Here is a 14,273-nt window from a genome sequence, read left to right as displayed (position 1 = left end):
TCAGTTTCCTTACTGGTAAAACAATACTGAAGATGCTCAATACAAGTCAGCTCACTGGCCAGCCCATGGTCCAGCAGGTCCTTTGGTCACCTGGCTTAGCCAGGTGCTCACTACACACCATTTGTCTGCCACACCTGCTGACTGCTCTAACTCTTGCCAAATTGTTCTCTCTTGCTGAGACATCTTTCTGGATGTTTTGCATCTGGTCAACTTTTGCAGATCCTTGAAGATTCGGCTCATCATAATTCCTCAAAGGCTTATCTAGATTCCCCTGGGGGAGGATGTACAATGTTCTGTATACTTTCCCCACCACCTTTGTTCTTACAAAAAGGATCTGAGGCAGTTCTGAAAGGTCGGTCACTTATTCCACCCTCTCAGCTCTTCTGGGACATTTCTATAGCTCTCAGCACACCCCAATTGCTTCTTTATGTGCCTTACTCTTCCTCTACACCATAGCACCCTCAGGAATGACACACAGCAGGCAGTCTGTCTGCAAATGACTGACTTTTGTCCAGAAAATGAATCATTCTTTCTGTGTTTACTATTTATTGCATTGCATAAAACATTTTATGAAATACATAGTGGACTTCTACTTAAACATATTTACGTAAGAATTTCATAGACAGCTGGTATTTCAAGTATAAGATAAAGAGCTGTGACTATTCTCTCCTAAAAACTACTACAGTAGTTTTTAACTAGTTTATAACTCAGTGGCTGCCCAGGTTATAAACACTGCTTGGCACCTTGTATCTTTTTTTTTTTTTTTTTTAAGATTTTATTTATTTGGGAGAGAGAAAGAGGGAGGGGAGGGAGGGAGGAGGGAGAGAGAGAGAGAGAGAGAGAGAGATCGATCAGAAGCAGGGGGGAAGGGCAGAGGGAGAAACAGACTCCCTGTTGAGCAGGGAGCCTGGCTCCGGTCTCAATCCCAGGACCCTGAGATCATGACCTGAGCTGGAGGCAGATGCTTAGCTGACTGACCTACTCAGGCACCCTGGTACCTTATATCTTATATAGAGGACAACATTTTAATATTCAGATGCCAAATAACCTAAGTGCTTATGAAGAAGCTAAACATTAAAACATTTTCAGGTAGTATAGTTATCTTTAATTTTTAAAGGGTATTTCTTTCAAATAACTTTCAGCAGATCATGGAGCAGAATTTAGATGGTATTCAGAGAAAACAGTCTTTATGTGCATATAGTTTTACAAATGGACAGTTATTTCTCTTTCAAAGGTGAAGGAATGACGATGTTACAATCCTTCTATGGTTTGGCATATCCATGGCCTCTCATAAATTGGGCCTGATTTCTGCCAAGGTCACTGGGAATGAGCTCCATTCCCACTTGACACACTTGGCACGTGTGTCAAGTCCATAACACAGCAGGGACCCCCATGGGAGGAGGGCTGGAGAGACAGGCAGCCACTCCCAATAAGCTGCCTCCTCAAATACAAGTCCTGTTATTTCAGGGGAGCCCCACCTGTACAACAGCATGTGGTCTCCACATGCTCAGCAGCTAAATGGTATCTGCCACAGTGCTTGGGGAGACTCGGAGGTAGGGGTGATGAGTGCCGAAAACAGTGGGCAAGTGGAAAAGAGAAGAAAGTCCCTCTGGGGGCTGAGAAACTGCTGGCTGTCATTAGCGTCACCCGACCACTTATGCATCCCCCAGCCCCTGGACGGTTGTCCGAGTCGGGTCTGCACTGTGCTCATGAGCTTCACTCCAAGGTACAGACCCCGGGGATAAGTCCCTCAAAGTTCTCAAACTCCCCTACTTCCACTGTCCCAACTCTACAGCCCCACGGTCAGTCCCATGATCTGCCTTTCCTGTGTTTGTAATTCACAGCTGAGCAGTGACAGCCAGTCACTGGACCCTGTCCCCAAAGCCAGGCTCAGCTCCTACCTCACTGGAGGCTGGCAGACCTTTCCCTCATTTGGGGCTGGTTCTTTCCTCCAAGCCCTGAGACTCCATCCCAAGACTCTCTTAACTCTTGTCTTCACAGAGAAAACAGAGACCATTGGACTCAGCCCCTCCCAAACACCCTTCCAGCCCCTTCCTCCCAACACCCCTCTTCAGCTCTGCATGTGTGCACCTCAGTCCCCTGGGAGCTCAGTGTCCTCTCTGTGCAAGGTCTGGGCTTTGATCCACCCCCGCCCTGCCAAAGCTTCTCCATCGGCTACATCTTCTGCACTGTCTTTCCCATAGACCATAATCACAGGATCAGTCTCCCATTCTTAGCAACCGGAAAGAACACTCCCCTCTCCCACTCTGGATGTCCCTCTTTATGTCATTAAGGCTCTCAACATAGTTCATGCTTCCTATTTTCTTTCTTTTTTTTTTTTTTTTGAAGGTTAAATTTCAACCCTGGCAAGTCTTTTTTTTAAGATTTTATTTTTTTATTTATTCATGAGAGACACAGAGAGAGAGGCAGAGACATAGGCAAAGGGAGAAGCTGGCTCTCTTCAGGGAGCCCGATGTGGGACTCTATACTAGGACCCAGGATCATGCCCTGAGCCCAAGGCAAACGCTCAAATGCTGAGCCACCCAGGCATCCCCATGCTTCCTATTTTCATTCACATATTCCTTTCATTTCTCAACTCAATGTGACATTTTTATTTTTATTTATTTATTTTTAAGATTTTTTAGAAAGTAATCTCTATATCTAACGTGGGGCTCGAAGTTACAACTTTAAGATCAAGAGTCACACACTCTACTGACTGAGCCAGCTGGGTGGCCCTCAATATGACATTTTTAAATTACAAAAATAAGTTTGTGGTAGGAATTTTAGGTGATAACAAACCAAAACATGAGAATATAAAAACTGTGAGGCCTCATGCCTTAGAATAAACAATGTTAACATATTGGTTCAAAACCTTTGTCTTCCTTCTGTGCACTCATAAATGACCAGACATCAGGTAAAATATTACATGTTTTAGGTACATATATTTTTTGTTTAAAGGGAGAAGCAGGCTCCATGCAGGGTGCCCACTGTGGGACTCAATCCCGGGTCTCCAGGATCACACCCTGGGCTGAAGGCGGCGCTAAACTGCAGAGCCACCTGGGCTGCCCCACATATATTTTTTGAAACACAGAGCTAGTGGGCACTCTCAGACTCCTGCTGCACTGGTCCTCACTGGACTCCCTTCTCGGCTGGCCCCTTAAATGTTAGTGCTCTCACCCTCTGCCCCCTGTTCTCCTTCCTTCTCCCTGAACGTGTTCTCCGGGGGCTCCCTCACCCCTAGGGTTGCACTTCCATGGATACACAAGTCCCATCCATCCTACATTTCCAGCCCTGCATCTCCTGATAACTCCAGATCCCTTTAACTACCCTGTCCTCCGAACACCTTGACTTGGACGTCCCACACATACTTCAAACTTCACATGAAGAAGACAAAGTTCAGCACTTTCTTCCCTGCAACTGTTGCTGTGATGTATTTCCTATCTCTAATAAGAGCAGCATCTGGCTACCAGTTAAATTAAGCAAGCAAACAAAACAAAACCACATATACACACATCTCTCCCATGGAACACAACTGGGTGTTCTCTCGTGATTTCTCCACTCTCCTCCTCCTGCTACATTGAATCTGTCCCCGGGTCCTGTAGGTTTTACATCTAAATCTCTCTCAATGAGTCTTCTTTCCTCTCCATCTTTTAGTATGGACATATTCATCTCTCTTGGGTTATATTCTAAAAGTCTCCTAAGCCAGCAGCCGAGATCTGGAGTAGAAATTATTCTGGGGCAGAGTTCCTTATTATTCTTCAGACTTCTGCAACTTCTTACTCTATTCTGCCCCATGATAATTTGCAATCTCACTTATAGTAGGACACATGGCCTTTATCTTTTCAATAGCTGATGAACTGAATTTGGTAATTTTATTCTTTGCTTGTCCTGCTCATGAGGGAAGGTCCAAATACCTTGGATGGGGTGGCATGGTCTCCGGGGAAGTCTGGACCCTCTGTGATCAGTGGTCAATGGTCAATGGTGGCCAAGAGCTCTCAACAAGAAGCTGGCAGAGGGCATCCAGACCCTGTCTCCAAGGAGAAAGCAAAGATGACAGGGGGAAGCCAACTTCCCCTATTTGCTTAGTTCAACTCTTTGCTGTGCTAGACAGGGAGGGAATGCAGGTGGACAGACATCCTTGCTCACGATGTCCATTTTAATACCAGGCTGAAGACGTCTACTGCTCTAGTTCTCCTGGGGTCCAGTTGATAAACTCTCCTACAATTCTGTGAGCAAAAAAATCCCTGTGTGTTTTGGGGTCATTATTCAAAGCCTCAAGGGGCCTGGCTGAGGGAAAGAAAGGGCCCTGGTATCTATAACAGTTTTTCTCCCTCTGGCCTCACTATTCTTCAACCACATGGTTGCTGAGGTGATTTTCTACTTGAGACAAAGAGGGCCATGTCTCTGCCCTAATTGCCCTCAAGATGAAGTCCATCCTCCTCAGCCTGCCACTTCAGGCTTCTTGTTATAGCTTCATCTTTTGGCTCCTCCTGCAATTTCTACCCCAGCAATTCTAAACTACATCCTGCTCCTTGCGCATCCCATGCTTTATTCGAGCCGCTGCCTGGAATGTCCTCTCCACTCACATGTCTACCTAGAAATTTTCAACTCAAAATTTGAGACATTGCTCAAAAAATCGACAGCTTGGTGAAGCCATTTTGGCTCTTGTGGAAGCTCCTCTCCTACTACCAACCTGGGCAGGTATACCTTCTCTCTCCTCCCTAATACTTCCTCACTCTGGCAGTCCTTCTGTACCTGCACATGGCCAGCATACTGTGCTTGTTACATGACCCTTCTTTTCTGGCTTCCCCAGGGCAAGATCAGCATCTCCCCCACTTTTACAAACCTGCCACCTGGTACACAGCGGATCCTCGACAACTACGAAGCAGATGAAGACAGGCAGCACTTCAGGCAGCAGAGAAAGAAAGGTAAGGCACTTAGAAGGTGCTTGGTCTCCTTAAGTATGTTTCAGGCCAGCATCAAAGTTGGGTCAGAATACAGCTTAAAAGCTGGTCATGGAAAAAAAAAAAAAGGGACATGGTGACAGGACACTGACTTTCTAAGCATTCTGGACCAGGGCTTGGGAGAACTGAGAGAAACTGATCATTTAGGTAAATACGCCACTGCCCAAGGCAGCTGGGTGGGGGTACCAACAAGACTATAAAATCTTATATTAGCCTCAGAGAGCAGAAACATCTGCTAAAGCCACAGCGGGCAGGCTGGCCAAGTTCAGCAACGGGTTAGCCAGGACAGCCCTGTGACCAACGGAAAGGGCCACAGAGGGGAAGAATCAACCATCCACGCCAAGAGGATCAGGAGGGACTGGCAGTGACAGGGGGGCTCCCAGAGCCCAGGGGAGCTAGATGTCCGTGACCCAGCTGGGAGGGGCAGCAGGGACCTCCTCTGCCCCTTCCAGCCCAGGCCTTCGCTGGCTCCCAAACTCCCTCACACCCTTGGAGCTCATTGGCTGTCAGAGCCTGAGAACTTAGGCAGTTTTTCTCCTTTTCTCTGAGGACTTCGAGGTTTTAACAGTAAGGTACTGCTAGCTCTCCACTCGCACACTGAAACAACTCAAAAGGAAAGAGATAATTCATTTGCCAGCCAACATCTCTGTTTAAAGAGTTTTCTTTTTCATATCAACACTTCCATGAATTCTGAATTTGATCAACTCTTTGCTACACAGTTGGACATTAACAAAACATCAACACTCTGACAACCTGCTGGGGTCAGAAAGGAACATCTTAAAACTCTTTGGACTCCACGTTAAGACAGGCTTCCAATCCCAATCTTTGATCTCTATTATAAAGCAGTACCAATAAAATATCGTAGAGATTTATGGGCGAACTTTCATTTGAGCTGTTTCACACCTAAAATAACATGAGAATTGGGGCCAACAGGCAGACAATTTAGCTTTAGGTTTCAACTGTTTAGCATTTCTTTTACTTTTAAAACTTAATTCACTTATTTTTAAAAATGACCTTACATTTTACAGTTTCATTGTATTTCCCTCTCAGGGAAGACAAGAGACACTCACTGGGTAGATTTCATGTCCTTCTGAGAAGGACAGGCCTGAACTCAGGTAGACACTTGTCCCTTTGACGAACAGATGCCAAAGTGCGCCTGGGTGCCTCTGTCGGTAAAATGAACAGATGCCTAATTTTTGTTGAAAAGAAAGAGCGTATCCTTTCATGGGACTTAAATGGGCAATATTTCAATTTATCTTTCCTCCTGAGTACACTCCATTGTTACTGAGAATAACCAAATACTTATTACTGTAAGTAAAATCCCAACAAAAAGAATTTCATTTTAAAGACAAGTAAAATGGAATCTGGACCCAACATCTGTTGTATAGTCTTGATCTATGGGATGATTCCCCAAATCAAGCTTAGACTGTAATTCTGGTATCAGTTACTTATAAGCCAGCAGCGCTTGAAGGAAAGAAATTGGGGCCGCATTCCCCATAGGTGGGAACCACCCGGCCCTCCACCCCCAACACACGCATGCCTTCCCCCATCTGATTAAGTTGGGAGAACTGATTCTGCCAAATGAGAAAGCAGAGAATCTGGAGGAAGAGGAAAGCAGCTCATCCAGCTTTTAAGAAGACCTTTACAGGCAAAGAAAAGTGAAAACAGCAGAAAAGTTCCTGGACACAGTCCTTTAAGAAACAAAAATGAGTAGGAAGAAAGGTCAGAGCAGTGGTTCAAAGGAACCAGAATGCACAGCTTCTGCTGTCCAAGGTTGTGGGCTGGCGCCACTTGCTCCAGCCAAGCTGGGGGCCGAGCTGGGCAGCGGGCAGCGGGAGCCCACAGCCACTCAGGGGCACATGGGCCCTTCTGCCACCTAGCTCCGCACTTTTAGAGCTCAGGAGCAGAGCCCCAACTCTGCAGTCCTGAAGGGAAATTCTAGAACTGCGGCAATCAAGAAACCAAAGTAAAGAGAATAGGAAAGGAAATGTGCTTTGTTATTTAACCCAATTTTATTTTTCCATTTTCTGATTTTGAAAGAGAATTCCTGGTTATAAAAGGAGAATGCAAAACCTAGATAAGAGAAAGCCACCTGCTTAGCAGAAGAACCTCTAATTGTGTCTGGGATTCTTAACTATTTGAATCTGAATGACAGAGTTAAATTTTTCTACATGGGGAGAACAATTCACATTCATTCACTTTCTGTGGCCTTGAAAATCTAAGAGATTGCCACTTCTGTTTCTCTTTCCATCTTAACATTACAGTTCTGTAGATATAAGGGATTTTGGAGTCTGATCTCTGTTGTCAGGAGCCTTGGGCCAGGCAAAGGCCAAGAGTTGGCCTACTGCATTTTTGGGCAGGAGGTATGGATGGGATGTCTCCAACATGGGTTATATTAAGTGTAAGCAATGTACAAATATCAGAGCTGTGTTCTCAGGAAAGCCAAGCTATGAGTGAGGGACCTGGTCTTTGAGTGGCTCCTTTGTCTGAGTAGACTGGGTTCCTACACTAAAAGGAGCCAGAGTGGACTAATAGTCATCCCCCCAAAAGCTTCAAAATGAAAACATTTTTATTAAAGTATAATACACGTACGAGTGCATAAGTTATAAAGGAAAAGCTTGTGCATTGTCACTCTTGTAAAAGCTCATGTAATTAGTGATCTGGGTACTAATTACTGTTAGCAGTCCCTTCATCATTTGGGCTCTGTTTCTCCAAAGGTCACCACTATCCAGACTTCTATTAGCTTTGCCCATTTTTGAACTTTACACAAATGGACCCCTACAGTGGGTGCACCTGTGCCTGGTTTCTTCCACCATGTTTGTGTGTGGAGTTGTCATTCATTGTCAGGCAGCTGTTCATTCTCACTGCTCTAGAGTTCTACTGTGCGAATCTACCACGATTTACTTGTTCACTCTACAGTGGATGGGTACTGAATCGTTCCTGGGTTGTTGTTTTTTTTTTAGGTAGTATTACACTGTTATTTTAATTTACATTGCCCTGGTAATATATGATGTGGAACATCTTTTCACATGCTTATTTGTCATCTGTACATCTTTGGTGAAATGCTTTTCCATCTCTGAGGTTCCAGATTATCTTGTAAAGGGCAGGTCAGAAGCAGATTAGAAAAGGGCCTGAAACTTTTTCTCAAAAGGCATTTGATTCCATTCTCTTGTCATAGTGTGACAATGTCGTAGACGTTATAGTGCCACATTACAGCATGTGGCTGTGTTGTAGAAACATTTAAAAAAAAAAACTGTGGCTTGTGTGGGCTGACTTTGCAAAGCCCCACTTTGAAACAATAGCTTGAAAGCAGTTACTTTTCCTCATTTCTTTCTGAACATGAGCACCTGTCTGTGTGACTTAGGTGGCAGGACCAATCTGAAACCTGAGATGGGTCCCTGCGTCTTGCTGTGGTATCTTTTTTTCAGTTTGGTTCATCTTAAATATATAAGAAAAACATGCAACCACAGAGGGGAAATAACTTTTTCAAAGAAAACCTTTTTTAAAAGATTTCATTGGATGTGAGAAAAGATATTCAGATGAGATTGCTGTTCCTCATGATTTTTTTTTTTTTTTTGGTAAGAAAAGAGAAACAAAGGGGGCAGACTAAATAGGATGCCTTTCAATCCAAGAAACGGGAGACTTACCTTCTGAACCAAGTAGACACTTGTAGCTCTCTCAGCAGCTACTTTATCCAGAGGGGATCCCTCGGGAACAAAGTAACTGACATCCGCGATATGAACCCCCACTTCAAAGTTGCCTGTAAATGCAGAAGGAAGTTGATCAGTGTGGGATGGAAGGCAGGGCCATTCCCCCCGGGAATCACTCCCAGGACTGCGCGCACTCTCAGAGGCCATGGGACCTGAGGTGTGGGTCACTGTTTCCAGTCTTGCAGGGCTCTCCACCTGCCCCCCCCCCCCCCAGTGATTTGCATGGTTATGTTCCTCACTATACACTAACAGACAGTGAGATTTTTATCTTCCAGAAACAACATTAACCATCTTCGCAAGATGTCTCCTGTTTCTAAAGGCCTCTTGTGTTTGTAAACATCAGCTGACTTGCAAAGGCAGGCTCACTTGGGATGGTGAACAAGCCCTTTCAGGGCACTAGAAATGAATGAATCTCTGATTCCCACGGATTCTGTTTCTGAAGTCTCTGTTCCTCCTGTCCATTCTGACCACAGCCTTCACGTCGAGCCCTATACCTGGCCTTCCTTCCTTGATTCTGCCCCTTCTCACCTAGCCCTGTGCACTGTGGCCTGGACTCTTCTCAGCCATGGACCTGGTGATAGCACTCCTTAGCCTGGAAGCCACATCCTCCCTTGGTGTCCCCCAACCTGCCTCGCCAGCCTTCCACCTTCCCCTTCCACATCTCTGCACGCAGCTGTCATGGGACACCTCCTTCCATTCCCAGAACAGACCTTACCTCATCCCACTGAGATGTTTGCTTGGCTCATGTTTTTTTCTTCTTATGTTTGGGATTATCTCAACAGGACCTGCCTATCAAATTCCTTCTTATAAGGATCAATTCAAAGAGAATTTTAGAACAAGAGGAGATTCTCTGCCCCCTGTTTTTCCTACCTGCATGGTCAAAGCACCTAATCTATCAATGAAGATGATTACCATTGTCTTTTCTTCAGAGCACTCATCTCTGCCAGACACCACAGCATATCTTTACTGGCTTACATATGAATTGTCTGCCTCTCTTCCTACAATGTAAGCTCCAACAAAGCAGAATCTTTGTGTAAAGTTGTATAGTGTAAAGTTCACTGGTCTCAGCCCAGTACCTAGAAGAATGCCTGACAAATAGTGAGCACTCAGTAAATACCTGTTGAGTGAATGAATCAATCAATAGCTGGTTTGTTTGCCTGTTGTCTTGTCTTTTCTGATAAAAAACTCCTTTTTCCCCTTGTAAATTGCTCTGTCCCTCCCTGGTGGGGCTGTTTTTCAGCAGGTCCTGCCTACCAGTTCTACCAGAGAGACGGGCAGATGATGTAGGCTGGTGGAATCACTTAAAGTGTGGTTGAGCGGATGGTTAGGTTGAACATCCCATGAATCATCTCTCACATGCACCATATGTGACTATACACACTTACATATGTATATGAAAACGGACAGAATCCAAAAAAGATTACACATGTAAAATAAGGGTGTAGTATGACGAGTACATCATGGGCAGACAGGCATACTGATATCAACACAAAGGCGAATTTGCTTACATTTAAATATATGCTTGGGGTGCCTGGGTGGCTCAGTTGGTTGAGCATCTGACTCTTGGTTGCAGCTTGGGTCATGATCTTGTCATGAGATGGAGACCTACATTGGGCTCTGCACTGAGCACATGGCGCCTGCTTCAGAATCTTCCCCTTTCTCTCCCTCTTCCTCCCCCCTGCTCCTCCCTCACCCCTGCTTGCTTGCACATGCTTTCCCTCTCTCTTTAAAATAAATATATAAAATCTTTAAATATATGCTTGATGTAATTCCACTACACCTTATGCTTGTTCATAGTGACTTCAGGAAAGAGGATTTCTCTTTTGGGACCCCAGACAGTAAGGACCATCATAAGTCTGGTGCTGCCAAGGAAACATCTATGCCACATAATCATGCCAATATAGAAAATAAAGAGTCTAGGAAATAAAGGGAGAGTCATGATGGCCTCATTTGAACTCTAAGATCCAGCTGAATGTGAAACTAGTCTACCTATTGACTTGGCAGTTCATGAATCAATCAGTTCCCTTTCAGTTATGACTCACAGGAAGAGTCCTGACTGATACCCAAGTTGATTCAGAAGAGCTTCCGAGCACATCACTACTTGCTTCTGGCTGCCTAGATAATCAACCTGAAAGTGTCACACATTTTATCTGCAGATTTTTGAAGCAATTTATTATCCCCCTATTCCTTCTTCTCTGGGGGACCACTCTTCCTTCAGTTTTTTTCAAATGGAAAATTGTTTAAGCACGGGGTGGTTAAAAGAAGGGGCTCAGGGACAGAACAGAATTTAAGATTCCCCATTCCTCATCTGTCTCACACTCGAGGACCACCCTCCTACAGGGCGTTCATTGGGTTTTTCTGCCTAGTATTGTAATGTTAACACATTGGGGGAACTGAAGTCCATCTAGGAGATCTTGGCTGCAGTGGGATAATATTAAAGACCTACTTCCCACAGAAAAGAGGGCCATCTGGAAAGCAAAGAGAAAGGAGTGTGGCTCAGAGGTCAGCGGCCTCACTCTAAGAGCCACACAGCTGTGCTGTTGGGTCACTGGGAGCAAGGACACCTGCCCTGCAATGATCGAGGAACTCAACCCTAAGAGAATGTGGCCAAGAGCCTCAGACGGCTCAACTTCCAATTTTGATATTACAAGTATCTAAAACCAACACTTGGGGAAGGTAAAATAAAGTGTCTTCTTTTGAAGTCAGAATTATAATATATTGGCCTAACAGGTAAATATTGACCAAGGGAAAGGAGAGGATTATTACATCATGATATAAACCATAATTTTAAATTCAGTCTGTGTGTTGTTACTACACATGAACTTTCTGTCCTTAGTCAAAATTGACAAACTGACAAAGAGTTCATTACGGGAGATAAAACATGAAGAAGGCCAATCAAAACATATTTCAGAGGCTTAAATTTCACTCAGAATTCCCAGCAGAGCCTCTAAGACCAGCAAAGAGAACCTCTCTTATTCTCTCCTTTGGACCCTTTTTTTGGTGTGGAAACCCTAAGTAAATATTTTACTACATGTATTTACATAATGTGAACTTGCAGAGCTCTTGAGGCAGTGGCACTGAAGGTTTTATTCTATGAAAGAGAAAATATAAATCCAAACGTTCTGTAGTATCTGCTGCCAAGACATTTAGGACCAATTTGATGTTTAAAAAAAAATAATTGTCTTCCATATAAAAGAATTCTTTAAAACAGTTTTTTTATGTGAAAAAGTTCTCACCTACAGGGGTTAAGGTAAGCCCAGAAAGTTTTTGAAGAGCCGGGGAAGCAGAGCCCCCGGGGCTGGCCATGTCTGGCTTGCCTTGCTCAGTGCCCACAAACTTAAATGAATACAAATGCTCCTTGGAATGAACCTGAGAGGACATGAGAGCTGCTTCATCCAATTAAAACACAAATGGAACTGAAAGCAGCAGCTTAAAAACCACCTTGTCTCAGCCAGCCTCCCAGCCAGTTCAGGCACTTTCCAGCGGTGTCCCTGCCTGGTGGCCGCTGACATAACCCTCAGGTGGGGCGCTGACTACTGAAGCCACTTGCTCTACATCTTGCCACTTCAGTGACAACAGGTGAAAGTGCTCTGGCACCAGGATCAGCTTATGAACACAGTGCTGACAACGATCATAAAGTGATCAGAAGGACAGCAGTAGTGGCTGTTTAAGGTCTCCTCCAAGCCAAGGGTTCCACATACATTAATATAATTTTGACACAGGCACACAAACTGAATTTCACAGATGAATCATCTGAGGCTCAGAGAGGTTCCGAGTCACTCATCCAAGGTTACCTGCCTAGTAAGTAATCACTCCCGGATTCAAAACCAGGTCAGATTCAGAGTCTCTGCTCCTCTTCTTACCTTCCCCTCCCCTGGACTCCAAGATGATACAACTCAATTGTTCATCTCAGGAGCCGCAGCTCAAAATCTCTCCCTATCTCTAAGAGATTTAACAGAAGCCATTCACGGTCAGGGACTTAGAAATCCCATTGGCGACTTTCACCAGCCTTGTTCCCAGCCACCTCCCTATCCCTGGGTCTCTCTGGGCTCCTGCTGCCACTCCCCTTCGCTGCTTGCAGCCTGGCTGGACAACAACTGCTAAGTCCTCGACTGCAGGTCGACTTCACCATGAGTCCTGAGGATCCAGCTACTCCCATGTGTCCTCCTCAGCTTGCGGCAGAATGACTCTCCCTCAGTACCCGAAGGGGCTGCACCTCATACAGCCAGGGACGTACCAAGCTACCCCTCTGCGGACTGTGACCAGGGCCTTCCAGACGTGGGTCACTGCTAAGACCAGACAGTGGTGACAGGGGCTCTTCTTGACCAGGACATTGCTTTTGATCCAGAACATCAAGGAATAATGCTGCAAATGTACCTCACCAGCAAAAAATAGCTGCTTTTGTCTGCGTCACTAATGACCATTGTGTTGCTAAATCCAGGCCTGACTTGGCCTGACCTTACAGGGCATCTGAGACCTAGTGATTTCTCCCTCCTTGACACATGCTTCCGTGGCTTGAGCATGTCTAGCAGTGTGACTACTCCTTCTCAGGCTCCTCTTCCTCTCCTGTCCCTTATACGTTCGCATGTCTCCTAGCCCTGCCCTGGGCTGCCTTCTCTGGTCATCCTATTCTCTCCCTGGACTATCTCATCCACTCTCAGGAGTTCAAACATCATCTCTGTGCTTTGGTCTCCTTATTCTGTGCCAGCCACCTAGACTTCTTAGAGCTCCAGACTGACATGCCACTCAGCTGTTCCATGGACATCTCACACTCACACCTCTGAAAGTCCCTACCTGCAGCCAAACCATGTCTCTTCCTGCGCTCTCCATCCCAGGAGGTGGGATCACCTTCCCTAAACCAAAAGGGGCACCGTCACTACTTGAACCTAAGAAAAACTAGGCCTGTCTCTGCCTGTGTCAACCAATCACTCTGAACTCTATCTCCCAAATCTGCTGGTCTCTCTTCTTCCCACCATCCCACTGTGGTCAAGGCCACCATTGTTTCTTTGAAGGAAGATCTAAAAACCGCCTTGTTGTATTCCCTGACATTTCTCAAGCCCATTTTCCACACTGAAGATAATGTTCCTTCTAAAATACAAACCTCCCTGTCACCCTGTTTCTCTTCCTGACGACTCCTGCTGGTCCCGCAGACCACTGCATCAAGCCCACTCCCTCTGGCAGGCTTCCCCCTAATGACCTAGACAGGGTCCACTCACTCCTCTAGGTCTTCCCACAGCATCTTACACTGCGCCCCTCACCAGGGCTCAATACCACTTACTCGAAGTAGGTCATGAGGTATCTCCCCCACCCTCTGTCACCAGCACAAAGGGCAGAGAAAGGGCCCAGCACATAGTCAGTGTCTGATGTCTGCTGAACAAATCAGAAAATAACCAACATATAGGGTAGACTCGTTGCCACTCTGGGCTGAAAGGGGTTGTAAACCCTGCCTGGTCTAACTGTGCAGACTCCTCCCCATCCCAGGTCTTTCCAGAGTGAGACCAATCTATGCTTGCACACCTCAGGTGACTCAGAAATCACTACTTTTCAGCATAGTCCAGTCCGTCCTCAGATAGCAATGACAAAAATTTCTCCCTTTTCA

At 45.4% G+C, this 14,273-nt stretch overlaps 1 protein-coding gene across 9 annotated transcripts in view; it reads right to left on the bottom strand.

Moving 5' to 3' along the window:
- Positions 1 to 14,273, bottom strand: part of DIS3L2 (DIS3 like 3'-5' exoribonuclease 2) — a 346,474-nt gene that overhangs the window by 99,118 nt on the left and 233,083 nt on the right. For all 9 annotated transcript variants that reach the window (XR_007405942.1, XR_007405943.1, XM_049101307.1 and 6 more), the window contains one exon: positions 8,612 to 8,724. Coding sequence is in view for 7 of the 9 variants with exons in the window: in XM_049101307.1 (XP_048957264.1) it covers positions 8,612 to 8,724 (113 nt within the window). In the remaining 2 variants the exon portion in view is untranslated. The remainder of the gene's footprint in view (positions 1 to 8,611; positions 8,725 to 14,273) is intronic.

Source organism: Canis lupus, chromosome 25, assembly GCF_003254725.2.
Source record: "Canis lupus dingo isolate Sandy chromosome 25, ASM325472v2, whole genome shotgun sequence".
Taxonomy (NCBI): Eukaryota; Metazoa; Chordata; class Mammalia; order Carnivora; family Canidae; genus Canis; species Canis lupus.
The sequence above is the reverse complement of the archived record's forward strand: the minus strand, read 5'-3'. Positions and strand labels throughout refer to the sequence as shown.